General features: G+C 44.7%; 1 protein-coding gene across 3 annotated transcripts in view; it reads right to left on the reverse strand.

Moving 5' to 3' along the window:
* Nucleotides 1-16,771, reverse strand: part of LOC147441044 (callose synthase 3-like) — a 154,923-nt gene extending 138,152 nt beyond the window's left edge. The window contains exons 1-2 of one of the 3 annotated variants that reach the window (XM_086482788.1): nt 16,577-16,771; nt 15,590-15,838 (exon numbers count right to left, since the gene is read on the reverse strand). In XM_086482788.1, the coding sequence (XP_086338914.1) occupies nt 15,590-15,779 (190 nt within the window). In that variant the 5' untranslated portion in view covers nt 15,780-15,838; nt 16,577-16,771. Of the gene's footprint in view, nt 1-15,589; nt 15,853-16,576 lie in introns of all 3 variants that reach the window. The other 2 variants (XM_086482789.1, XM_086482790.1) reach the window with 2 other exon arrangements.
* Nucleotides 16,772-27,004: the final 10,233 nt, after the last annotated feature.

Raw genomic sequence — 27,004 nt, forward strand, 5'->3', positions numbered from 1 at the left:
CTAACACATCATCCTTGTGAACAATCACATCATCTTTATCTTGCAAATCATCATGCTTGTGAGAAATCACATCTTGATAATGCGAATCAGCATGCTCATCATTATGCTTATCATCATGCTTGTCATTATCATGCAAATCATCTGTGTCATGCTTTAAAGAAGAAGAGACTAAGAGAGTCTCCTTTTCCCGAATCTCTTGCATCTGTGTCTGCACTTGAGAAAAGAATCGGAACAAGACGGCTTTCCTTACGTTGTGCTCATGCTCTATGGCTGCCATTCTTTCCTCGTGTTCACGTTGTATTTCTGCTTTTCTTTCTGCGGCCTCCAAGCGTGCTTGCTCACGCTCACGCTCAAAGTTAGGAGTTAGTGCCATCCTTGGCGTAGATGGGGAGAAGAAAGGGTCGAAAAAAACCCCTGGTAGGGAAAACTCTTCTTTGCCACTCCCATGCTCACCACCTCCATGCGAAGTATCCAATCCGCTTCGGGTGATGACCATCCACTGAAGTCGTGGGTTCTTAAGTTCACGAGGAACTTGGGTTCTTCTGGGTCTTGGTTGTTGAGTTCTGGAGGTTCTTGAGTCTTGAGGTTCTTGAGGGTCTTGAGGTTCTTGAGATTCTTCTTTAGCTTGCAATCTGTGTTAGAGAAGGATCTTCTCTTCACCCGAGTTCCGTTCTTTTCTGCAGGCGCAACCGCACCCCTTAGCGGCCTTGCGCTCACAGTAAGGTTGAGTTTTCCCACCTCATGTCGATTAGCCAGCCGCTAAGTGCACGGTCCGCTCTAAATGAGTGAAAAGAGGCACAAGGGGAGGCTGGACAAGCCCTTCTTTCTTTGGTTTCCTGTCGCTCTTCAAAAACACGATTAGGAATCGACACGCCCAAGAGGATTTGGGTTACATGCGACCGCAACAAGCAAAAAAAAAAATTGTGGTTCTTTCCTTGAGTGATACAAAACACTGTCAAAGCTCTGATACCAGTGTAAGGTGCTCAAGATGAGTGCTCCAAACTGTGCTCAAGGTTCCTTTTTACTTACGAAGGGAGAGCCTTTCGTTCCTTTAGAGAGAGAGTACAAATGATCACAAACAAAGTGGTAGACACTGTGAATGAAGGTGCATGAGTTTGAGAGAGAGAGAGAGAGAGAGAGAGAGAGAGAGAAGAGAATACAACACCAGACAAGTTGTCAAACCCTCCTCCAAGGGCCCCACTCTCGATGGCGAGAGCGGTCTATGCTATTGATTGCACAAATCTCTGTAATGCTTGGACTTGCCGACGATGTCGACAATGATGAGGACGACAATGAGACGGGCTGAAATCTGAAAACGCTAATGGCTGAAATCTGCAAATCTTTATCTACTCAATTCTGATTCTATGTCGGTGACAATGTCGATGGCGACGATGCGACGACGACGCGCTGAAAACGCACATGCTGAACTCTGCATTTTCCAGGCTAAAATTGCAAACTACGCTGGATCTGACCGTGCGGCGAGGATCTGCTGCGGGAAGGTGAGATCTACGAGGTTTGGGGGTTCTACTACGGAGTCTGACTGCTGAAATTACAAAACGCTGATGCAAAGGCTGACTTTGTCGCGAAGAATCTGCAAAACGTTGGGAGTCCTACTGATCCAAAAACGCTAGGCTGATTTGGGGTCCTACGGAGAGAATCTGCTAACGCTTGGGAGTCTTGCTGAGAAGTTGCCTGATGAACACCGGGTTCCTGCTGCCTCTTCTGCCCACAAGTGCTAGCGCTAGGTTTCTATATATATTTGCTTAGCAAAATTGCCCTACCTAGTTCCCAACAAAAGTCACTTAAAATAATAAGTGAAAAATGTCAAAAATAGGGAAAATAGGTCTATGCACTGTAAAAATGCTCCTGATAGGTTCTAATGGTAATTTGATGATCATGCTGTGTGCAACCAGAGGATATGCATCTACTCTTAAGTGTCTGGACATGCACAGTCTGAGAACAGACTCACAAAAGTGCCAAATCACTTCCTAATCTAACTGAACTGAACCCACGTCATGAAGTAGCTTGTCCATGTACACATAGGGTTAGATGTGTCACGTGACAAGCGGCAACTCACAAAGTTAGTGGCCAAAGGATTCATACGCCCTAGTGTAAGTCCTTTTACTGCTCCTATTTTGTTTGTCCGCAAGAAGGATGGTTCGTCTCGTTTGTGTGTTGATTACACGGCTTTGAACAAGATGACCGTCAAGAACAAGTTTCTAATGCCTCGCATTAAGTATATCCTCGATAGGCTCAATGGGGCAAAGGTTTTCAGCAAGCTCCTTCTCAAAAGTGATACTATCAGGTAAGGGTATTTAAAGGCGATATCTACAAAACCGCCTTTTGCACAGCGAGGGCAATGGGAGTATGTGGTTATGCCTTTTGGATTGACAAGTCCTATGGGTACATTCAGCCGTCTCATGGTAGGTCGTTTTGGTGATATATTCGGCGTGTGTGTGTTTATCTTTCTTGATGACATTCTCATACAACATGAAAAGAATGTAGAAAAAGGTTTTAGCCCGTTTGGATGAGTGTCAGTTGTACATTAGAAACTAAGAACTCTGAATTTTTTCCCAACTAAAGTTACTTATTTGGGCTATATCATTTCTGCAGAAGGTGTCAAGCTTGATCCCGCAAAGGTCGAACAAGTTCGTAATTGGGATTTCGCCAAAAATGCTTATGAAATGCGTTCTTTTCTTGCTTTATGTCAAGCATATAGTTCGCACATAGAGAATTTTGCATGCATTGCCGCACCCATGACTGATGCTTTGAAAGGGGTGAAAACTCACTGACAGCGAATTGTTTTGCTCGAGGCAACCTTTGAGGCTTTTGCAACTCTCAAGATTGCGGTGACCAAAGCGTCGTGTCTCATCCTTGCCTCTTGAGACGACCCCTTTGAGGTATGGACGGATGCGAGCAATGTCACCATAGGTGTTGTGCTTCAACAGCATGGCCGTCCAGTTGCAGATCTCGGTCAAAAGTTAAATAGTGCCGAAAAGAATTATGCAGTTTATGACAAAAAACTTCTTTCTGTTATTCACTCTCTCAAGCATTGGAAGCATTTTCTGTATGGTAAGAGAGTTCACAGTTGGCACAAATCATCACGCCATCAAGTGGCTCCAGTCTATACCTAGTGCACATTGGAGTGATCGCCAAGCACGGTGGTCACAATTTTTTGAGCAATTTGGTGGTTTGATTGAGTATGTGCCTAGTAAAGCTAACCCTGTTGCAGATGCATTAAGTCGCAAAGGACAGATCTTGGCGCTTGAGTCAAGATCCAGAGTTTCTATTCAGGGTGTCTCTTTCGACAGCACGAATAATCAGTATGCAAATTCCAAGTTTGGTAAGCAATGGTTGTAGGCTCTTGCTTCCCAAGGACCCAATAACTATCTCATTCGTGAAGGTTTGTTGTATTTTCGTCACCGTCTCTGTGTGTTGCCCTCTCTCAGGACAGCCATATTGCACGATGCTCATGACTCTCACGGGTGGGCACAGGGGAATGAACACCACTTTGGAAAACATAGAAAGATTCTTTTATTGGCCTAAAATGCAAAAAGATGTGGTTCGTTATGTCACACAGTGCACCATTTGTCAAAAAGTAAAAGCCCCTAGGGGTAGGTAGTAAGGTCTCTTGATGTCGTTGCCTATTCCCGAAGGACCTTTTCAAGATATCTCTATGGATTTTGTGACTAATCTACCACCTAGTTTGCATGCAAGGAACACACGATGCTTAACAATCGTTGATCGTTTCAGTAAATTTTGCATGTTAATTTCTTGTAAGGCCACAATCGTAGCACGTTTGTTCATTAAGCATTGGTATCCCCTCTGTGGTTTGCCCAAGTCAATCGTTTCACATAGGGATGTTAAGTTCACGTCAAATTTTTGGCGAGCTCTCTTTCAAAATTTTGGCACAAAGTTAAATTTTTCATCTGCTTTTCATCCACAATCTGATGGTCAAATAGAAATTTACAGTCGGTTGGCTTTTGTTGTTTTAAAGTCTTACGTGCATGATCAACAGTCTCATTGGGAGCTCTATCTCCCATTAGTCCAAGCAATTTTGAATAACTCTTATTCCTCTGCCATTGGTAGAACTCCGTATGAGGCAACTTATGACGTCCATTCCAGTCTCTTTTGACTCGTTCGCTGAGTCAATTGCCTGATGCCAATGTTGAAAATCGGTCATTGGATGAGATTACTAAGAGTATGAAGCTTCGGCTAAGCAAGGCTCAGGAGTCTTATTCACGGCGAGCTAACAAGCATTGCCAGGATGTTACTATCAAGGAAGGGGATTGGGTCTATTTGAGAATCATGAAGCAACGTCTTAAGCAAGTCGGAAAGAAGTGTCCTAAGTTGTCTTTTAGAATGTATAGTCCATTTCCTATCATTAAAAAGATCAATGAGGTTTCTATGAATTTGTAGTTGCCTAACTCATGGTCAATGCACAACGTTTTCCATGTTTCTTGGTTGAAAGTATTTCAGGATACACCTTCAACGAACATTTCCAAAGAAGAAGAACCAGACATCATAGATGAAGCTGAAGTCATGGAACCGGAGCAAGTCTTGTTGCATCGGTTTCGTCATGGCTCAAAGAGACAAGTGCGACAGTATTTTTTGAAGTTCAAAATCGAGGAACCCACGAAGCCGTGTGGGTTGATGAAGACTTTTTCAAAGATTACCCAAAGTTGTTGGCAGACTACAAGGAAGCCAGCAGCTCGGTACCAGTACCTCACTTTAAAAAGGAGTGGATGTCACATGCACATCTAACCCTATGTGCATGTGGACAAGCCATCTCAAGTCTAGGGTTCAGGTTGTTAAATTTACACCACTCTGCTGCTTCACACACGTCTAGGGCACTTCCTTGTACTGCTAGTGTCTCCGGGCTGGCCACCCATAGCATAGGTTGTGTTGGGTTTCAAGCCCTGCCCGTGGGAACATGCCCTTATGGCATGCAGATAAGGTCAATTAGAAGTTGAGTGTTTTGCATGGTTAAAGGCCTCTATATGTATGTAAGGCTCTTTTACAAACTGAGTGCAAGCGTTGTTTTTAAAAGAAAAACTGTACCAAGTTGCTCTCTCTTTCTCTTTCTCCTTTTTTGCAATTCTCTGCACGCCATCTTCCACCATGGAGAAGTTGCCAAGGCTTCATCCTCCATAGGCCCCAGGCCCTACAACGGGTATCAGAGCCTTGCTTGGCCTCGGTTCCACTCAACCGCGTGGGAGCAGTCGATTGCAGAGGGGGAAAGAAGCCAGTCGACCTACAGCAATCTGAACATAACCACCATCAACATGGTCGCCTTGGCCTTCTGGTGACATCTCGACACGCTCTCGCCTTCTAATACAAGCTCTACAGCCAGCTGCAAGAACAATTTTCCATTGACATCGCTACTTATTTGTCTACTACAAAAATTCGCCACTTTTTTCCTATTTCACACTACCTTTTAATCAGTCGCCTTTGTTGAGCCTTTGGGCTTTAAGCAAGAGCTTATTCACACCCTCGCAAGAGCTTTTTCACATCCTCATCCACATCCTCGATGTTCGGTCATAGCAGATCGACGTGTGGTTTTGAAGGCTTACAGAAAGCTGGAAATTTCCAGATTGGCAGCATATTGACAACTTTTTACTCAAGAGTTTAAAAACCACAATTTGAACGGTAACAAATCAAAAGTAGTCTTCAACATCAAGCTCTGAAAGCCTGTGAGAGAACAACATATCAAAAGGCGTACAAGAAAGCAAGATACTTGGTAAAGAATTTCGTGTTTATTAAAACTATCCAAAGGTGTTTGCTTCGTATTATTGCATTGCTTTTAATAGCATATGACTACGCTTGTTTACTGAGCTACATGAGCAACACGAAGACGAAGACAAAGCCAATGCAATAACCAACAACAACCACCCTCATCACCAAGTTTCTTGAAGGCTTCAATATGGCATCGAAAGTAGATAAATTCAACGGATCTGGCTTTCACACCTGGCAAAGCAAAGTGAAGGGCTATCTAATGCGCAAGAATCTCTGGAGCGTAGTCAAGCCTCTATCAACAAACGAAGCTGGCACATCCGCTGCAGTTACGAGAGCACATCCGCTGCCGGATGAGCAAGCATTAGGTATTATTCTGACATCTCTCGAAGATGACTTTATTCACTACTTAGATGACGTGCAATCTTCTAGTGCTACCTGGCTACAGCTGGAGAAGGTTTTTGGTGCTAAAGCCAAGTATTCAATGATGAGTCTAAAGATGGAGTTGTACTCTTGCAATGTGTGCCGATGAAAACATTACATCTTTAGCTAACCGACAGAAAAGTATTAAAACTTGAACTTGTTTATGTCGAAGCCCCAGTGCCAAAAGAAGATCTTATAGTTGTTTTGTTAAAAAGTTTGCATGATGAATTCTATCAGAATGTTACTGTTTTAAAAGAGAAAGATCAGTTGCCCACCTTGGATGGTATCATCAATTCATTGCAGGAAGAAGAAAAAAGGATATTCTGTACCAATTCTCTCATTATTCCTAGTGCATATACGGTATCCCTTGCACTATTCCCCAGCAGTTCTTATGGTACTCCTAGTGCCTATGCAGTCACTAATTGTGCTTCTACCTCAGCTTCATCTCGACCATCCATTGGTACCAAGTCTTGTGGCATTTGTGGACGCAACAATCACCAGATAAAGGGCTGTTTCAAGAAGAATCCTTGTGTTCACTATGGTAAAACAAATCATCCTTCAAATAAGTGCTTTCAAAAGGGTAAAAATCATATTCATGTGATTGATGGAGACACCAAATCTCAAATATTTTATGTTGACAGCGATGTTCTTTAGATCAACTCTTTTCACGGTTTTTTTTAGTCAAAATAAAATGTCACACATGAGTGGTAAGACCTCCAAAATACCATTTTTATTCAAGTCCTATTTTTGTCGCACTTCGTGAGGTTACTAGGAACACCTTAAACCCAAGGTTTGGCAGTAAACCAAAAACTCCATTTGTCGGTAGCTTAACTATAGCACCTGCTTATGAATATACTAAAACCCTTGGTTGTGAGAGAACCTAAAACTAACGGTTGTCGAGTATACCAAAAACTCGAGATATCATGAGAGTGATGTATCTAGTTCGGGCTTGAGGGGAGGGTTGTTGCGTTTCAAGCCCTGCTCGTGGAAACATGCCCTTATGGCATGCAGATAAGGTCAATTAGAAGTTGAGTGTTTTGCATGGCTAAAGGCCTCTACATGTATGTAAGCCTTAAGGCTCTTTTACAAACTGAGTGCAAGCGTTATTTTTAAAGAAAAATTGTGTCGAGTTGTTTTCTCTTTCTCTTTCTCCTTTTCTGCAATTCTATGCACGCCATCTCCCACCGTGGAGAAGCTGCCAAGGTTTCATCCTCCATAGACCCCACGCCCTACAGGTTGTACCTTGTCCGACCGCCCGAGTTTGGGGCCAACCGCCCACTTGAGTTGAGTACCCACCTTGGCCACTCATATATGGGGCCAAGGGGGTACACATTTCATTATCATTTGATCATTGTACGGGTCTTCTGTTCATGGTAGTCATGGGGGGTTAATCGCCCCCTCTTCCACCATACCTTGCCTTTGTGTTTCTCTCTCTCCCTCCCCCCCCACAAATAGGTTTGGACTCACAGTTTTTAGGGTTTCGTCACCTCTTTTTTGCTGTTTTTAGGGTTTTGTCATTGTTTTTTTTTCTATTTTTGGGTTTTTGACATTGGTTTTTGCTGTTTTTTAGAGTTTTGCCACTATTTTTTTGCTGTTTTGTAGGGTTTCAAATATGTGTTTTGCTGTTTTTTAAAGTTTCGAGGCCGATTTTCTCTGGTTTTTAGGGTTTTACAAGTGTTTCTTGCTGTTTTTTAGAGTTTCTTGTATTTTTTGGGTTGTTTTAGTCTCTCTCTCTCTAAAACCAAGGTCATGGTATTTAATACCACCCCACAGTGGATCAGGAGGTCAGCGCCCGCATTCACATACAGCCAGGAGACGATGGAGTATACAGATGCTTACACTTACCTTGGAGTGGTTTTTAGTGGACCAGCATTTTCACTGCGGAGAGCAGCAGAGACTAGACTGACCAGAGCCCATGCAGCATTAGGCAGATTGGAGAGGATGTGTTCACAGGTTCAATTTCAGGAGCCTCGGACGAAGCTCTAGCTATTTGACACTTTAGTGGCGTTTGCATTGCTCTATGGAGCTGAGATATGGGGACCTTCATTGGATCATCACAGGAGGACAGGTCGCACTGATGGGTGGGGGGGCATGAAGAAGCCTCTGGTCTCTATGATCTCGCGACTTATTAGAGCCAAGGCTTCAGTACCACGTGCCATTATCAGAGAAGAGCTAGCTGCTCCCCCACTGGTAGTCGAGGCGCTTACCAGATATGTCTCCTTCATACACCGAATGTGGGAACTTCCCAGAGACGGATATGCCCGCCTTGCACTTGAGTCCTCTCGACAGTTAGCCATGCAGGGAGATACAGCATGCTGGTATAGGGAAATGACATCATGGTTTCAGGCGCGTGGGTTTAGCATAGACAGGTTGCCCCCCTTCCAGTACTCATTAGAGGCACCCTCTCTAACTCTTACATAGTCCGAGATCACCAGGCTCATCCGACAGGACCTTGCTCAGCTAGACACCAGGAGGACATGGATACAGCCAGCACAGGAGCTAGGCACGAAGATGGCTTTCTACAGAGAACATCTTCTCCAGCTTACAGAGGACGGTTTTGTGACGAGGCCCAAATACATGGACACTCACTTGTCTCATGGGATACGATGTGCTATTGGCCATACGCACATCTTCACACCAGTTGCGGATCGAGACTAGGGGATACAGTGGAGTACCAGCAGAGGCCAGGACATGCCCCCTGTGTGGCATGGAGCCAAAGACAGAGTTGCACTACACATGCCACTGCCCCGTCTACTACGAGATACGAGGCCGCTTCCGCTGCTTGTTTAGAGAGGGCTTTGGACCACTCTCCAGAGTCATGCAGTACGAGGATCAGAGATGCTTGGGTTTGTTTCTACTCGAGCTGCGTCGACACAGAGAGAGCCTGATGAGAGGAGAGGCTAGCCAGTCTCAGAGACACATCACAGACTTCTTTAGAGCAGACACTCGACACCCGGAGGAGCTACTACCACAGCAGAGCTCGTCGCCTCACAATAGAGGCACACTGATCGACCGGGCGACCGAGCTTGGGAGATCCAGACGCCTACGACAAGAGAACTACACAGCACCGACGGAGGCTGCATCAGAGGATTCGGATCACTTTGGCCCGACATGCACGACGCCGGTCAGACTACTGACCATGGAGGAGATTGATGAGATCCGCCAGCGGCCGATGCTGGATCTCTTGTGATTTAGCTACCCCAGCTAGCTGCTCTGCCCCGTTCACACCCAGGATTCCATTCCATAGTATATTTGTTGTCATTTTGTTACTCTGACTTTGTATCAGATCCACCACATTATAACTTTTTGGTCTCATAGGTCACTTTGGCCTTTTGAAGACGTTAATATAACATTTCATTTCATCTCTCTCTCTCTCTCTCTCTCTCTCTCTCTCTCTCTCTCTCTCTCTCTCTCTCTCTCTCTCTCTCTCTCTTCATGGGATACGAAGATCAGAGATGCCTTGGTTTGGTCTTGCTCGAGCTGCAGAGGACACAGAGATAGCTTGATGAATGGCGAGGCTAGCCAGTCTCAAAGACGGATCACAGACTTCTTCAGAGCAGACACGAGACGGCCGCAAGAGCCACTCCCACAGCAGAGCTCCCCCTCGCGTCTCACACCAGAGGCACACTGATCGATCGAGCGATTGAACTGGGGAAATCCAGGCGCCCACAACTGCGAAGGACTACACAACATCGACAGAGGCTACATCAGAAGATTCAGAGCACGCTGGCCAGGCATGCACGACGCCCGGTCAGACTACTAACCATGGAGGAGATTGATGAGATCCACCAACGACCGATGCTAGATCTCTTGTGATTCAACTATCCCAGCAAGCCGCCCATTTTTGCTTAGTTTTTTGCTTAGTTCACATCGACCAATCTAGGATCCCATAGTATATATCTTTGCTTTGTCCTATTGTTATTTTGTTACTCTGACTTTGTATCAGATCCACCACCTTGTAACTTTCTGGTCTCATAGGTCACTATGGCCTTTTGAAGACGTTAATATAACATTTCATTTCTCTCTCTCCATTGGGCTACCCATTGACCCCTTTCACATGGCCTCTCCAGTGGCTATAGCCCGCCTCCCTCTCAACATGAAGTTCTTGATCACCAACACACGGATATCAACACTTGATTGAAGTGAAGGAGTGGAAAAAAGAGATGGAGGCAACCTTTATTCAAAAGATGGAGGAACAGAAAGAGGAGAAGAAGAACCTATGCGAAAGGATTTCTCCCGTCGAAGAGCAAGCGGCTTCACAAGAAGCCACAATCTGAACTCTCCAAGGTGAACTTCTTGCAACAAAAATGGGCGGCTCGAAGAAGGCGAAATTCAACCATCCATGATGAAAGAATTGAATACCATGAGAGAAGAAATACGGGTTATCAAGAAAGATGAGAAGAAGAAGTCATGGGCCGCGGTCACCTCTGCAACACAAAAGAAAGTAGAGGAGGCTGAAAAATGGATTGAGGTCACCAAGAAAGAGCAAGGTAAGGAAGCTCCTTGTACACCCACTCTTATTAACATGACCCTCGAAGAGAAACAAAGGAGGATGCGGGCTCTACATGTGAGGGTAACCGACCTCAAGGACATAAAACAATGTGGAAAAAGAGGTTACGATACTCACATCCATGATGGGGGTGGACAAGCCTTCACACACAAAGGCATGCAGAGTGGACAAGAAGAGTGATGGCTCGGAGAATCTTCAAAAGAGAGAGCTCTCATACTACGCTTCCCCTCCTTGGAAGAGAAGAAGAAATTCTTGAAAAAGAGGCCTACTCTCAAGAAGACAGGTATTTTCCTCAGTGACAATCTCACTCTCTCACAACTTGCACATATGAGAGAGGTAATGCTAGAGATTATGGCGGCAAGGGAGAAGGGAAAGACGGCCTTTTACAGAGATGGTCGGGTGGTGATTGTAGAGCGGCATAGCAATATAAAATTCATTCGGATAAATAGGATTTATCACTTATAATTGAAGCCAGAGTATATAGAGAAATAGATAGAGAGAGAGAGAGATAGAGTGAGAAGATCGACACAGTACTGGGGACCAGAAGATGGGCTGGTCCCCCCCCTTAAAGAGAATCCTTTATTAGGGAGAATCTTTTTACAAGCACAAGAACCGGAGAAAACACATCCGTTCTAATTCTCTGACTCGATGGTCGTTCCTTCTCATAAGGGAAATCCGAGAGACGAGCTCTCAATCCTTTTTCCGTCTGTATTCAGAGTCGAGACTTCCAGAACGAAATTCCCAAGCGTAGGCCGAAGCCTTCACGCTTCTCCTTCGCGATGAAGTACCTGCAAACACACACACAAACACAGGACAACAATTCGTATGGCGAATCCACAATAGATACCCGTCGCTCTTTCGCAGGAGGCGACTTCCGTGCTTCGTAGTCTCGCGATCTCTTGCATACTCTCCTTCTCTGAGTGAGGGCATGTGGTGCTTTTATAGCTCCTTGGCCACAGCAGGAATAGCTGAGCAGAGGCTGGCCACGTAGAGATCGCAGCGGGTTTTTTTTTTTTTTTTTTTTTTTTTTTGGGTTTGTTGTTCTACCCGAAATAGGAAGAGAGAATTCGCTGGCTGATGCGGCAGGCATATTTTCAAATTGGTATGAACCTGCCCAAAAACTCAATAAAACCTTAGAAGTTAAAAACAATGCTTTTCACAGCACTTGCTAGGCATCCCTGGATGCAAACACATGCACAAATGCAAAGCAGACATAGATTCCTCGCGGGAAAGCGTCTGCTCTTCCCGGAAAACTCGTTAAAATATTCTGCTTTTTAAGAAAAGCTTCTCAAAACCCATATTTATTCTTGTGCTTAAGTCTTTACTCGTATTCCTCTTTCCAGTTCGGATTTCCTCTCCACTATGGATATCCCCTTTCCGATGCACCCGTCACCCACCTTGTGACGCATCAAGAATACCCATCACCTAGTCCTTTCCTACCGAACTTACGGTACAATCCCCTTCACGACATAGTAACAGGGAACGGGCGGAACGGACCCTAAATGTTCCGAAACGGCGTTCCGAACGGGTCTGGCTCTCGAAACGGAGTCGAGAACGGAACACCGTTCCGGAACGGGGTGTAACCGGAACGGTGACCCGGAACGGGGGGGGGAACGGGGCGGAACGGCACCCGGAACGGCGGAACGGGAATCCGGAACGGTCAAACCAAAAAGTCAACTTTTTTCACTAGCTATTTGGGGGCATGTTTGGGGCTATTTGGGGTCAGATTTGGGGCTATTTGGAGGGCTGATTTGGGGCTGTTTGGGGGCTATTTAGAGGGCTGATTTGGGGCTGTTTGGACTCTGGAGGCTCGTCTCACCTCCTCCTCAAGCTCTCAACATCTCTACTAAGCTACTCTCCTTGCTAAAGCTTTAAGCTTGGACATGGAGATCTGGCGTCTTCCTATTCCTTTTTGGCGGAAAGCACAACACCCTCAAAGAACAAATGTGGCTTCTACCTCTCTTTCTCAAGCTGCATCCCTCCCTCTCGTGTCTCAAGCTCCATTCCTCCCTCTCTCTCTCTCTCTCTCTCTCTCTCTCTCTCTCTCTCTCTCTCTCTCTCTCTCTCTCTCTCTCTCTCTCTCTCTCTCTCTCTCTCTCTCTCTCTCTCTCTCTCTCAGGCTACAGGGGCGCGAGCTCCCACCACCGACAGATCGAGGAGATCCAAGCCCGGGAGCGCTGTGCCACTGAGGAGCGAGTAGCTCAGATGAGGGCTGACCCGACAGCTTTCATCCGGGTAGCCTTGGCACCAGCCCCGCCCATGTACCACATCTTACATCCCCCCATTAGTACAGGATGGAGCTAGATAGCTTGATGCATTCTCATGATTGTACTACCTTGAGCATATAGACATGCATATACCCCTAGAGAGATAGAGCTCCATCCCTCCTCAGATACTCCACTACCTACATTCAGTTCAGTTTTGTATCAGTTTTGTTTCATTTGTCTTTCCGATAGACGGATGACATACACACCATGTACATCTGTTTTGTCTCATAGGCCGATTTCGGCCTGACATAGACGTTAAAAATCTTTCTTTCTTTCTTTCTTTCTCTCTCGTCAAACTCCATCCTTGTCTCAAGCTCCGTCATCGTAAAACATGTGTAAATATGGCTCTAATTAGGATGGTCAAATTCAAAAGCTTAGCTTATAGTTTTTCACTAACATATGAGCCTATAATACATATAATATATATAGTTTCTTTGGTCTACCGTTCCGGCCCCTCTCCTCCCTCCCGTTCCGCACCCTACCGTTCCCGTTCCCCGTTCCCGTTCCGGGTAACTATGCTTCACGATGCTCTATGTCACCCATCCTATGACGCATCAGAGATGTCCGTTCCCGGATGGTCGGATACTTATTACTGATGCTCCTTGTTACCCATCCGTTGTGACGCATCAGAAGTACCCGTTCCTAATGGCCTTACAGATATTCCCTTTCACAGTGCTCCTATTACTTTGAATGACGCACTAGGGATACTCTCTACTCGGATGTCTCCAATGAGAAAAACCCTCTCACTTAAAATTTCAATAATTCATTTAAGATAATTTTTCCTGGTGTTCCAAGCGAGAAAACCCTCTCACTTATAAATCCAATAATTCATTTAGAATTATTTTCCTATCAGATAAAGCCAATTTAGCAACACATGTGGTGGGATACAGATGGGAGACACCTTCATCTTCAACTTTTGCCCTACCTAAGCTATGGGCCACTAGAATTCCCTATAGCTCTAGGGGGAAAAGGCCCTAAGACTACAAGAGGTACATGACTATAGAGAGAGCCAAACTTGGGCTAAATATGACCATAAATGACCCGACATGGGAATTGATCTACCTCACACAGCCACAAAGCATCCCACTGCATATCACCTATCCTTGGGAGATACCAAGACCATCTGAACAAATTCAGAGAGATGCCAGATCCTAACACGGATGGCATTTGCTGCCCCTGGGAGTCACAAAAGCCACCTAAACCATCTATAAAACTGCACAAAGCATCTTAGCATGGTTGGCCACCAAAATTTTGTGAAGGGAGTGGGAAACTGATCCTGAAGGATAGTTTTATTAAGAGCCCTAAAGTTCACCTAGACCCTGATCTTATTAGACTCTCCTAGGTACAATCACCAGGAGAGAGAACCACTTGAAATGATCCACAGAAACTATAATACCAGCCTCTTCAATTTTGTAGATCCCCTGCTGAACGGCTGCTGCATGCTCTCAGTTGAGTATATAAACTCGCCTTCACAAAACAAGTGCCAGCCACTAATGGGATAGTGTGGACCCTCAACACAAGAGGAATACTTGTAAGATTATGGTGAGTCCAAGCAAAGACATCTATGTAATTTTGTATGAAGACACTACCCAATCAAGAAGTAGTGCTAGGTCCCACCAGGCCAGGTGATGAGGAGCATAGGATGAGGGTTCTCGTTGTACCAAGGTTGTCTTCCTTGATCAGGTCACGGTAGGGCATAGGGGCTACTGCCTTGCAATTAGTTACTGCCTGAGTGAGGATCGACACATTATGGGCAGGAATCTGATACATTAGAAAATCTTCATACTGCTCAAAAAGCCACCCAGAGGGGAACTCATCAATGGGCAAGCTGTTTGGGGCTTTGTAGAGACGCCAGATCTGCTTTGCTTGTTGGGTAAGAATGGTGGAGGGGAAATTTTGCTGTGTTGATGATCCTTCAGGAGTCCCCTAGGCCCAGTGGTTCTACTGGGAGTCTCACTGAGAGAGAGAAGGGGAGGCTTAGGATTTCTTGGCTCTGTGAGGACAACAGTGCTGTCTACTGGCTCCCAAGCAGGGGGCGAGGTAGCTTCAGAACTAGTTGCAGCAGCCAGTTCAGCTTCTAGCAAGGGTTGGATGGTCACTGTATAACATGGTAGGGACTCAGCCACCGTCCTAGGCGAGCACTGGGCAGGACTAGTACCTGGACGAGCACTAGATCGGAACTAGCAGTACACCAACTTGCTACAGAGTACCTCAGTAATGCAAATGCACAGAAAGGCACAAGCATGCCTTGTACAAACATGAGCATAAGTTTAGACAAAGGTCCATGTGCTGAGTTTCTCGATAGCAGTAGTTCTTTGCTGGGCATTAAGAAATATGAAAATTCACCAGCACAAGCACATTGGCACCTATCATTGAAATTCGCTTGAAGACCCTATCATTGAAATTCACTGATAGACCTTTATCACATCCTCAAAAGAACCTTGATTGCTGTAAGTTTCATCTAAATAAAAGACTTTATTTCATTTTGTCTACATAAAGTATCAGCATACCGAGAGCAGACATGTAATGTAGATCCATAGCAAACAGACATTGCAGTGCACATGTTACTCAAGAGCAATTGTGCAGATTGACACATTCTAAGCATGAAAAGCAACTGTTGTCTTTGTAACCAGAATAAAGCAAAGCATTTACGTACACAAGTATGCAATGCGAGGGTTCTCCTCCTCGATTTCATTTGCAACACGAAGAATAGGTGCAATAACAGCAAGAGATGAGGGTACAACTTCAGGGTCCATGGCATCAGATGAACCAACGAAGGTCAATGTTCTTCCAAGCCTTTTGAGAGGGGCCCCACCACCCTCGAGACCATCTCGTGAGCTTTCCATTGTTAAGTTTGAGTACTACTCCTTTTGTGCGAACAGAGACTTAAGGCTGCATACTCAATCTGCACCCAGGGTTCTGGTGAGAAAGTAGCGAGGGACTCAAGAAGGTTGTCGTACAGGTTCCTCTTTAAACATGAGCTACATTCACTCGATATGCATATGCAATGTGTGCGCACGCACAAGGCTTGTACTTAAATTCATGGAATTTAGCAATGTACTCCTGCATTGAGACATGTTACAAATATACAATGGCCAGTGCAGGGACTCCTCAAATGCTGAACAGCCTGCATGAGCACATCATACACCATTAAAATACTTGGCATGTGTTTGGATGTTTCTATACTCGGAGCATTAGCCTGCTTGCAAACACACAATCACCTCACTGGCAGTCATCTACAAAATTGTGAAGAGCTTGATTAGGCACATCAGTCAAATGCTTGATACACAAGTTTATTTTACTATAACCCAAGCATTCAGTAGGCTGTCTTGCAAACACACAATCACCCGTGCAGGGAGTCATTCTCAAATGCGGAAGAGTTTGCATGAGCGGATCATACATCATTGAAATGCCTAGTGCATGACTGGGTGTTTCTATACTCCAAGCATTGAGCCGCCTTGCGAACTCACAATCACCAGTGCAGATGGTCATCTACAAAATGAAGCTTTGAGTATGACACGCTCACACTTAAACACACATAACCAAGCACACCGATGAGAATGGCTGGCTGCCAGTGACCTGCAGACACCGATCAAGCTCTAAACAACGAGATACACATATATATAAAGGGGTTTCGGAAAACCTGCGAAATGGAGCTCGAGACGGCTCAGTCGACATGGAAGCTCTGTTGGGAGATGAGGCAGGGGAGGGAGACGAGCTCTAATCGGGGTCTGCTAAAGTTAATTAGGGTTAGTTGCTTGTCGCAGGGAGAAAGCTGGAAAAGCTAGGCGAAGTTCTCTTGATTAGAGCTTGGTACCTAGAAGAGACTGCACTGTGAAGAGGACTGCTTGACGACGGAATTTTTTAAAATAATTAAATTTGCGTTTCTCCCTCCTTTTTCCATTACATTTGTATCTCTATAGCTTCTTTAACACCTTGATTCACCCGTGGAAGAGATCAACATTTTAAGCACTTGAGTATAGTGTGGATTTTGGGTTACTTTAGTGTATTTTTTGAAGGATAGCTCACATTTACAAGTAGAATTGTGCATGTTATTTCGGTATTTTGTGCAGAATTTCTATCAATGCCATTTTCTGCATAGTAGGTCCTTACAGTCTTCTACGATTTGTGCTATATAGCACGTATTGTTCTCACGTAGTTTCTCCTCTTTTCGGGTAATTTTCACATCAGTTGCATGCATCCGCCATGGCCGACAACAACACATGCGTGTTCAAGATGTTTGTTGCCGAGGATAGATTGGATGGGACACTTACCCTATGTGGGATTATATGATGCAACATGTCCTTGTGTCAAAGGGTGTTTAGAATATGGTGCAGGGCATTGATGTACATCCTGGTTCTGAGGATGTAGGCGTTGTTGAGGATGTTGTAGGTTTTGGTGTCAGGATTGCTACTACCAAAGCTATTTTGCCTACGGTTGAGCAAGCTCGTTGGGATGTAAAAGATGCACAGGCTCATGGATTGATTGCGTTGTCTGTGAGCGCACTATTACTCCCCGCATTCGTTCAGTAAAATTTGCAAAACAGGCTTGGGATATGCTGGCTGGTCTTTATGCAAGTCGCGATGAGGCAAAAATTGCATTGCTGTGTAAAGAGCTAGAGTCGAAGATTATGCATGAGGAAGATGATATAGACACTTTCCTTGCTAGTGTAAAGGATAACAATGAGCAACTTATTTCTGCAAACAAAATCATTTATGACAATTCCCTTATGCAGACTGTTATTGATGTTTTGTCAGATTCTTACCAGACTTTTGCTAGTACTTGGAGACTTATGACCCAAGGAAATCTAGAAGTTGTTGAGTTTTATGCATTGTGCACACTAGTATGGCCAACCGTCTTCGGCGGCCTCTCTCTCTCTCTCTCTCTCTCTCTCTCTCTCTCTCTCTCTCTCTCTCTCTCTCTCTCTCTCTCTCTCTCTCTCTCTCTCTCTCTCTCTCTCTCTCTCTCTCTCTCTCTCTCTCTCTCTCTCAATCTTTGTCGTCGGCGGGTTGCATACCACACATCTTGCAGACAGGAAGCTCTTTTGTGCTTTATGGAGTGCAACGACATTTGGCACACGTGGACCAAAGTAGTGCCAAGCACGATGTTTTCTTTCAACAACCCCTAAATAACGATATCACCGTTAATTCTTTTGCCATTTCAGCATCTCGTGTAATGCCACATGCCTTCAAGGTGCATGTGTATGTGACTCGATTTGGAAAGATGCCCTCTCTCTGCATGTGCTGAAAATAGTCGAGAGCTTCCTGGCCCTGACCCTGTTGGACATATCCTACAATCAATGCACTCCACGAGACAACATTGCTGACATGAAGCTCGTTGAGGACCTATTGCACTCTAAGAGGTGCATTGCACTTGACATAGATACTACCCAGTGAGAAGTGCACCACACTTGACATACATATTTGTCTATCCTTCAATCAATGCACCCCATGAGACAACACTAAGAATAAGAAGCTCATCGAGGACCTATTGCACTCTAAAAAGTGCACCACCCTCTCTCTGCAACTACTAGAAACAGCCTAGAGCTTCCTAACTTTGACCTTATTGGACATATTCAGCAATCAATGCACTCCATGAGACAACACTACAAAGAGGAAGCTCATCAAGGACCTGTTGCGCTTTGAAAATTGTAGTGCACTTGACATAGATATTGATTAATGTGTTGCCTAAGTATGTGTTCTTTTCAAGTAACCCACTATCATGAAAATCAGCATGTATCCTACTGCCTTGGTATTTCCTTGGCGTAGTCTTTAAGTGAGTTCATAAAGGCGTAGTCTTTAAGTGAGTTCATAAAAGAAAGGCCTATTCTCTTTCCCTCCATGTAGCGGATATTGTTCCTTTCTTGGTGCTGCTTTGTTTTCTCTCTCTCTCTCTCTCTCTCTCTCTCTCTCTCTCTCTCTCTCTCTCTCTCTCTCTCTCTCTCTCTCTCTCTCTCTCTCTCTCTCTCTCCAACATTTAGCATGTGGGAGAGCAGTTATATATGTTGGGATTACGAGCCAGAACGTTGTTGGCATTATGCTCTGCAGACCAGGGGTCAAACAATGTGTTGTACATCATATTCTCTTGCGACAACAAATCAGTGTGGATTATAGATTAGTCGTTGTGTTGTCCCATGCTCTCATGTTTACATTTCGGTCTAGGACTTGCGAATCAGCCGGATATTTCTATATGACCACTTATTTGTATGTTCAACTGGTAGGGACATGCGTTGGTAGTGCTAGCACATGTATATTGATTCCCCATGCGTGGTCCCATGCACGGCGCTTTGATAAGTGCACCACACTTGGCTTTGCCTGCCCTAATCAATCTGCTTGCTCATCCGCACTATAGACCCAGTTCAGGCCACGCCAACGACCCAGCTCGCACAAAATGCTCTAAGCGTCCAGGCTCAAAAACGTCCTTTTGGCACGAAAGCTACACCTCTCTGTGTCTCTCTTCCTCTCTCAACTCACTGTGTCGCAAGGCTCTAAGTGGATACTAATCAGAACTCGTCGGACGTTGCAGCTGTTGACACATGGCAAGGAGGGGGAGCCGGAATCCCTCCCCCCATTATATACGTATAGATTGTTGTTGCAAGAATCACTTTCTAGAAAAAACAGGACTAGACAGCGTGCAATTGAACATGCCTTTATTACTACTCAAAGAAAAGGTGGTACAACAATGTAGCCACTTCTCATGGTTCTTCTGCGAGTGGTATATTGCATGTTCATAATGCTTCTGCTAGCAGTAATTCGTATGGGAATTTTAATGATAAGGGCAAAAAGAAGATGCGTTGCCATTATTGTAAAGATAATGATCGCTTGATCAAGCATTGTCCAAAATTGAAGGCTGGTTCCACTACAAATACTTGTTTCACTACAAATGCAACTATTGTTGAGTCTTCTGTGAAAGGAGATTGTGATGTTGATAATGGGCCTTTAGTGCAGAATGCACTTATGATCCTTTGGTCCATGATGCATGTTTGTCAGTTGCTGCAAATGCTCGTGTGTGGTTGTCATGCCAAGGGCAACAACCCTAGAGGTCAGGGACCGGCAGACCAAGGGCCGGCTGCCAATGGGAAGGGATCCTAGGGCAGGAGGCTATAAAAGGGAGGTTGGGTAGAGGATTCGGACATGGCAGTCCCAGGGTTTTTACACTGGTATCAGAGCCAGGAGAGGGGAGAGCTATGGAGGAGGGAGGAAGGCAGGGCTTTTCATGTGCTCTCTCTCTCTCTCTCTCTCTCTCTCTCTCTCTCTCTCTCTCTCTCTCTCTCTCTCTCTCTCTCTCTCTCTCTCTCTCTCTCTCTATGTGTGTGTGTGTGTGTGGAGGGCCGTGGGCAAGCTTCATGAGGAGACCCTGCTACTGCAAGGCGGGCATGGCCCCTTGAGTAGAGGCTAACCGCACGGGCTTACCGGGAGTAAGCCCTATGCAGGAGCTTGGAAGCAGACAAGCAACGTGAGCAAGCCCACTTAGCGGAGGAGGGACGGGAGCTTGCATGAAATCCCAGCATGTCAAGCCCGTTGGGATCGCAAGGGGGACACGACCAAGATCCGTTCCAGTAGCGCGGATCACCGAGCATCGCAAGAGGCACTGCCTCTTTCTCTCTCGCGTGCATCCCTGCAGACGCCGTCGCCATGTTTTTTTTTTCTGGTTTTCATAATAGAGGTTTATTTTGGGCGCCCTAAAGTGACCAAGGGTCACCATACCTTGGTCACCATAAGGGCCCCTTCTCATCTCCCATGCCACTCGCATGAAGACACTTACTGGCTGCGGGGACGAAACAAGGCAATCAAGGAGATGATGGCACCATGTGTCATAGAACTGCACAACATACAGGAAATTCCAGCTTTCAATTGAAGCTCAACTGGATATGCACCCTGAAAATCTAGGAGCCGACACATGCAAGCGGATGGGCACTACAGGATTTAGACCATGGCAATGCGGCTGAGCTCGGCTAAAGCAAAGGATCATCGGAGGTTTGTGAAGACCCGCAAGGCTGCATTCAATGACCGTGCCGAAGGGACAATTCTATAATGGCTAGAGTCGGCAAATTGGGTAGCTTTGACAGGGTCCGATGTTCGATCAATTTCCAAGGTAAAATCACCAAATAACGTGTTATCGAGATCCTCCAAGGGAGTGTGAATCCAAGGGATATACTCATGGTTTGACTGGAGCACAGTTTCAAAAAGAGCACCATGATTGCAGTTGTTCAACAAGTTTGATATTTCAGGTTTTTCAGGTTTTCTATCTTTCTGATAATTTTACATTCCACGGGTTCTTAAGAGATTTGCACAAGTTACTTCTTGTGCAAGGTGGCGGTGGCAATGAATGCCGATGCACCGCAGAGTTCCCAAGAGAAGCAAGGCTCCATACACTTAATTGGTCCTCAATTTTGCTTAACAAGTATCTCTTTGATTTATCCTCTTGCTACTCTCAAGGAGCGGGGAGACACAAGGCTTCAAGCTGCTAGAGCATGACTCATAGGTAGGTTGTCTGTCATTAATGCAATCAGACAACGACATGATCCACCCATTGTCGGCCAACGTGATCCGACAATTGCTGAGACATCACAAGAGCAAGGATCTGTCTACAACTCTTCAGGATAACATTAATCATGCCTAACGAGTACGAGGTACATCTCTTGCCATTATTTTTCTACTTTTCAATACATTATACAATTCAACATGGTCGATTATCTATGAATGCTCGACATGGTCGACTTTGTTACTTCTTGTGCAAGGTGGCGGTGGCAATGAATGCCGATGCACCGCAGAGTTCCCAAGAGGAGCAAGGCTCCATACACTTAATTGGTCCTCAATTTCGCTTAACAAGTATCTCTTTGATTTATCCTCTTGCTACTCTCAAGGAGCGGGGAGACACAAGGGTTCAAGCTGCTAGAGCATGACTCATAGGTAGGTTGTCTGTCATTAATGCAATCAGACAACGACATGATCCACCCATTGTCGGCCAACGTGATCCGACAATTGTTGAGACATCACTAGAGCAAGGATCTGTCTACAACTCTTCAGGATAACAGTAATCATGCCTAACAGGTACGAGGTACATCTCTTGCCATTATTTTTCTACTTTTCAATACATTATACAATTCAACATGGTCAATTATCTATGGATGCTCGACATGGTCGACTTTGTTTTGCTATGACATTTGTCTATGAGCAAGAGTATCAGTAGCTATCATATGGTGCAAATGGACAACAAGGTGGAAAATCAAGATGTTACTCTTGGTTTCATTGAACCTCCTACTGAACCGTGTTTCGGTCAAGCAACCAATTGGATCCATGATGGATTCCATTGTGGAAAACATTAGTATTTCATCACTCTTGTTTTTGAGGACAAAAATGCTTCTCCAAGGGGGGAGTGGGAGTAATGTCATGCCAAGGGCAACAACCCTGGAGGTCAGGAACCAAGGCCAAGGGCTGGCTACCAAAGCGAAGGGATCCTAGGGCCATGAGGCTATAAAAGGAGGTTGGGCGGAGGATTTGGACATGGCAGTCCTAGGGTTTTACAGTGGTACTTTGACAGGGGTTCTACAAAGCACATTACCTCTCATCGTGACTTGTTTACTTCTCTCAAGGATGTCCCTCGTGGGAATTTAGTCATGTGTGCCAACAATGCCTCTTATCCGGTCAAGGGAGTTGGAAAGATTGTGCAAACTGCTGCAAATGGCAATTCTTTCACACTTGTTGACGCACTTTATGTACCTGCATCAAGAAGAATCTTTTGTCTATATCGGCACTTGCTATACTTGGTCTTGTTGTGAAATTTGTGGATGACAGATGTACAGTTCACAATCTTAATTTTGGTGACGAGACTGTTGCATCATGCATTTTATGTCGTGGGCTGTATAAGCTCACTTTGTATGGCAAGTGTGGGCAAAATTTTATAAATGCTATCGTGGATACTAAGGCTATTTCTGATGCAAAACTCTCGCATGCATGTTTTGGGCATTTGAATTTCTCCAGTTTGCTGCGTTTGCACAAATCTGATATGGTTGCTTCTTTGCACTTGTCAAACATGTTTGTGAAGGCTGTATTTTGGGTAAGATGCAACATTCTAAGTTTCCAAAGGATGGTTGAGTTAAGGCCACATCCATGTTGCAGCCTGTGCATAATGCTGTTTGTGGGCCCATGTGTTACCATATACATGTGGTAGTGATGTGTGTTAACACACTAGGACTATCGGGGGAGGTTTTTTCCCCCGTGCATTGTATATACGCCCATCACTCTAGGGCTATCTATCTTTCCATTGCACACTAAGTTACACACTCTCTATTGTGTGCCTTGAGCTTCCTTCGTCTTCTCGAAGCTGTGTGTGTTTCTCTGCAACCCTAATTCCAACAATTGGTATCATAGCAGGTTGCATCCTCCCGGGCTCAGTCGCCAGCTGCTCTAGTACATGCCTGCTCACTTTCTCCGATTTCAGTGAGCTTTGGTGAGCGTTCGCAGGTCGACAAATACTTCGGGAAAACTTGTAGAGCTCGGTCTACTCAGATTTTCGATTTGGGCTCATTTCGGCCTCCGTTTCCACTACAGAAAGTACTGCACATGCTATTTCATCATTTTGTGCATCATTTCTATCAGTGTCGTTTTCTACATAACATGTGCCTTATAGTCTTCTACGATTTGTGCTATATAGCACGTGTTATTCCCGCTCCGTTTCTCCTATTTTCGGGCAGTTTTCACATCAGGTGCAGCATTTACCATGGCTGACAACAACAACACAGATGTGTTCAAGATGTTTGCTGCTGAGGACAGGTTGGACGGGGACAACTACCCTATGTGGGCTTATATGATGCAACATGTTCTTGTGTCAAAGGGCGTCAGGAACATTGTGCAGGGCATTGATGTACGTCCTAGTTCTGAGGATGTAGGCGATGTTGAGGATGTTGCAGGTCTTGCTGCAAGGATTGCAGTTGTTAGAGTTGTTTTGCCTACGACAGAACAAGCTCGTTGGGATGTTAGGGATGCGCAGGCTCATACATTGATTGTATTGTCTGTGAAGCACACCATTTGTTCCTCACATCCGTTCAGCAAAATCTGCAAAACAGGCTTGGGATATTCTAGCAGGTCTTTATGCAAGCCGCAATGAGGCTAAAATTGCTTTGCTGCGTAAAGAGCTGGAGTCGAAGATTATGCATGAGGAAGATGATATGGACACTTTCTTTGCTAGTGTCAAAGATATCAATGAGCAACTTATTTCTGCAGGTGAAGTCATTTCAGATAGTTCCTTTGTGCAGACTATTCTTGATGCCTTACCAGATTCCTATCAGACTTTTGCTAGTACTTGGAGACTGATGACCTGAGGAAATCCTGAAGTTGTCAAGTTTGATGCATTATGCACATTGCTGTTGCAAGTCACTTTCTAGAAAAAACAGGACTAGGCAGCGTGCAGTTGAATAGGCTTTTATAGCTTCTCAAAGAAAGGGTGGTAACTATAATGCAGCCACTTCTTATGGTTCTACTGCGAGTGACAAAAATTCTGTTCCTAATGCTTCTGCTGGCAGCGCTTCGTCTGGCAATTCTGGTGATAAGGGCAATAAGAAGATGCGTTGCCATTATTGTAAAGCTAATGATCACTTGATCAAGCAGTGTCCTAAGTTGAAGGCAAAAGAGGCTAAGAAGAAAGAGGGTGGTTCCACTGCAAATGCTGGTTCCACTACAAATGCAGCCATTGTTGAGTCTTTTATGAAAGGAGACTGTGATGTTGATGTTGATGCAGAATGGGCTTTTAGCGCAGAGTGCACTTACAATCCTGCTATCCATGATGCATGCTTGTCAGTTGCTGCAAATTCACATGTGTGGTATTTTGACAGTGGTGCTACAAAGCACATTACCTCACATCGTGAATTGTTTACCTCTCTCGAGTCTATCCCTCATGGGAATTCTGTCACTTGTGCCAACAACGCCTCTCATCCAATTCAGGGAGTTGGAAAGATTGTGCTTACTGCTGCTAATGGCAGTTCTTTCACACTTGTTGATGTAGTTTATGTACCTGGGATCAAGAAGAATCTCTTGTCTGTATCTGCACTTGCTAGACTTGGACTTGTAGTCAAATTTGTGGATGACAGATGCACAGTTCATGATCTCAGTTTTGGTGATGAAATTGTTGCATCTGGCCTTTTGTGCCATGGGCTGTATAAGCTCACTTTCTATTACAAGTGTGGAAAAAATTTTGTAAATGCTGTTTTCAGATTCAAGGGCTATTTCAGATGCAAAACTTTGGCATGCACGTTTGGTAATCTGAATTTTGCGAGTTTACTGCGTTTGCAGAAATCTTATATGGTTGCTTCTTTGCCGCCTCTTGAAGCACCTATCAAACATGTTTGTGAAGGCTGTATTTTGGGTAAGATGCAGCGTTCCAAGTTTCTAAAGGATGGTTCAGTTCGGGCCACATGCAGGTTGCAGCTTGTGCATAGTGATGTTTGTGGGCCCATGCAAACTCCGTCCTTGGGCAATTACCTGTACTTCGTGAATTTCATTGATGATTACTCCACGCATGCATGGGTATTTCCGCTTAAAGCGAAGTCCAAAGTTTTTATGTGCTTCAAAGAATTTCTGGCTATGGCTGAAAATGTCTCGAAATGTACTATGGGCACACTCCGTTCCGATTGAGAGGGGGAGTATATGTCTCATGAATTTAATGCATTTATGGCTAGTCGTGGGATAAAACACCAATGTACAGTGCCTTAGACACCTCAACAAAATGGTGTTGCTGAGAGGAAAAACAGGTCACCGACGGAAATGGCACGATGTATGGTCAAAAGTCAAGCTTTGCCGCATTCTTTTTTGCTTGAGGCCATCATGTGTGCCACTTATGTACTTAACAAGTGTCCTACGAAAGCTTTGCAGTCTATTATTCCATATGAAGCATGGCATGATAGAAAGCCTTCTATTGAGCACATGCGTGTTTTTGGTTGTTTGGCATATGCTTTAGTGCCACAAGTGCAGCGCAGAAAATTGGATGATAAGACTGTCAAATGTATTTTTGTTGGTTATAGTGTTGAAAGCAAAGGTTACATGTTGTATCATCCGCAAACAAAACGTATTCTGGTTTCTCGGGATGTAGTGTTTGTGGAAGATTTTGTTCAGCCCTTGCTGTCATGTACTAGAGACAGTAATGTAAGCTCACAGGACATTTATGACACTTTGTTGCCTCTTTTCAGTGGTGGAAATATGAATGTAAGTTCCAATGATTCAAATGTACAGCCTATGGGGGTTTCTGAAAATGTTACAGATCAGCCTATTAATGATGCAGATGTACATGATGTACTTGATGAGGAAAGGGCTGAAAATGAGTAGGCTAGAGGTATGCCAAAATGGCTGCTGCACACTTTGCGTGACAGTAAATTGGATGCACCTTTGTCTAGTCGTACTCGTTCAGGCTCTCGCCATGCATCTTATGCATCAGATTGTTATGCTTTGGCTGTGTCTAGTTTACATGATGTTGAGGAGCCTCTATCTTTTGATGAAGCACAGAATTCAGAAAATTGGATGGCTGCCATGCAATCAGAATATGATGCACTTATAGAAAATGGCACATGGACTTTATGTGATTTGCCTCATGGCAAAAAGGCCATTGGTACGAAGTGGGTTTACAAGTTGAAACGCAAGCCAGATGGTGCGATTGATCGTCATAAGGTTCGACTTATTGCAAAGGGTTATGCACAACAAAAAGGCATAGATTATGAAGAGACTTTTGCTCCCACTTGTCGTATGACTATTGTGCGTTTTCTATGTGCATTGGTAGCTCATTTTGGTTGGGATGTACATCAACCATACATTGTTACTGCTTTCTTGAATGGTGACATATTTGAGGAAGTTTATGTAACGCAGCCTCGCGGTTTTGTCATAAAACAACAAGAGGACAAAGTGTGCAGATGTAAGAAGGCTTTGTATGGGTTGAAGCAATCTCCTCGTGCTTGGTATGAGAAAGCTGACACTCATTTGGTTAAACGAGGCTTTTGTAACAGTCCAACAGAAAGCACTTTGTATGTAAAGCGTGAGGGTGATGTACTTCTCATTGTGGTTCTTTATGTTGATGATTTGCTGAT

The sequence above is a fragment of the Adiantum capillus-veneris genome, chromosome 15 (genome assembly GCF_014529385.1).
Source record: "Adiantum capillus-veneris isolate H3 chromosome 15, ASM1452938v2, whole genome shotgun sequence".
NCBI lineage: Eukaryota > Viridiplantae > Streptophyta > Polypodiopsida > Polypodiales > Pteridaceae > Adiantum > Adiantum capillus-veneris.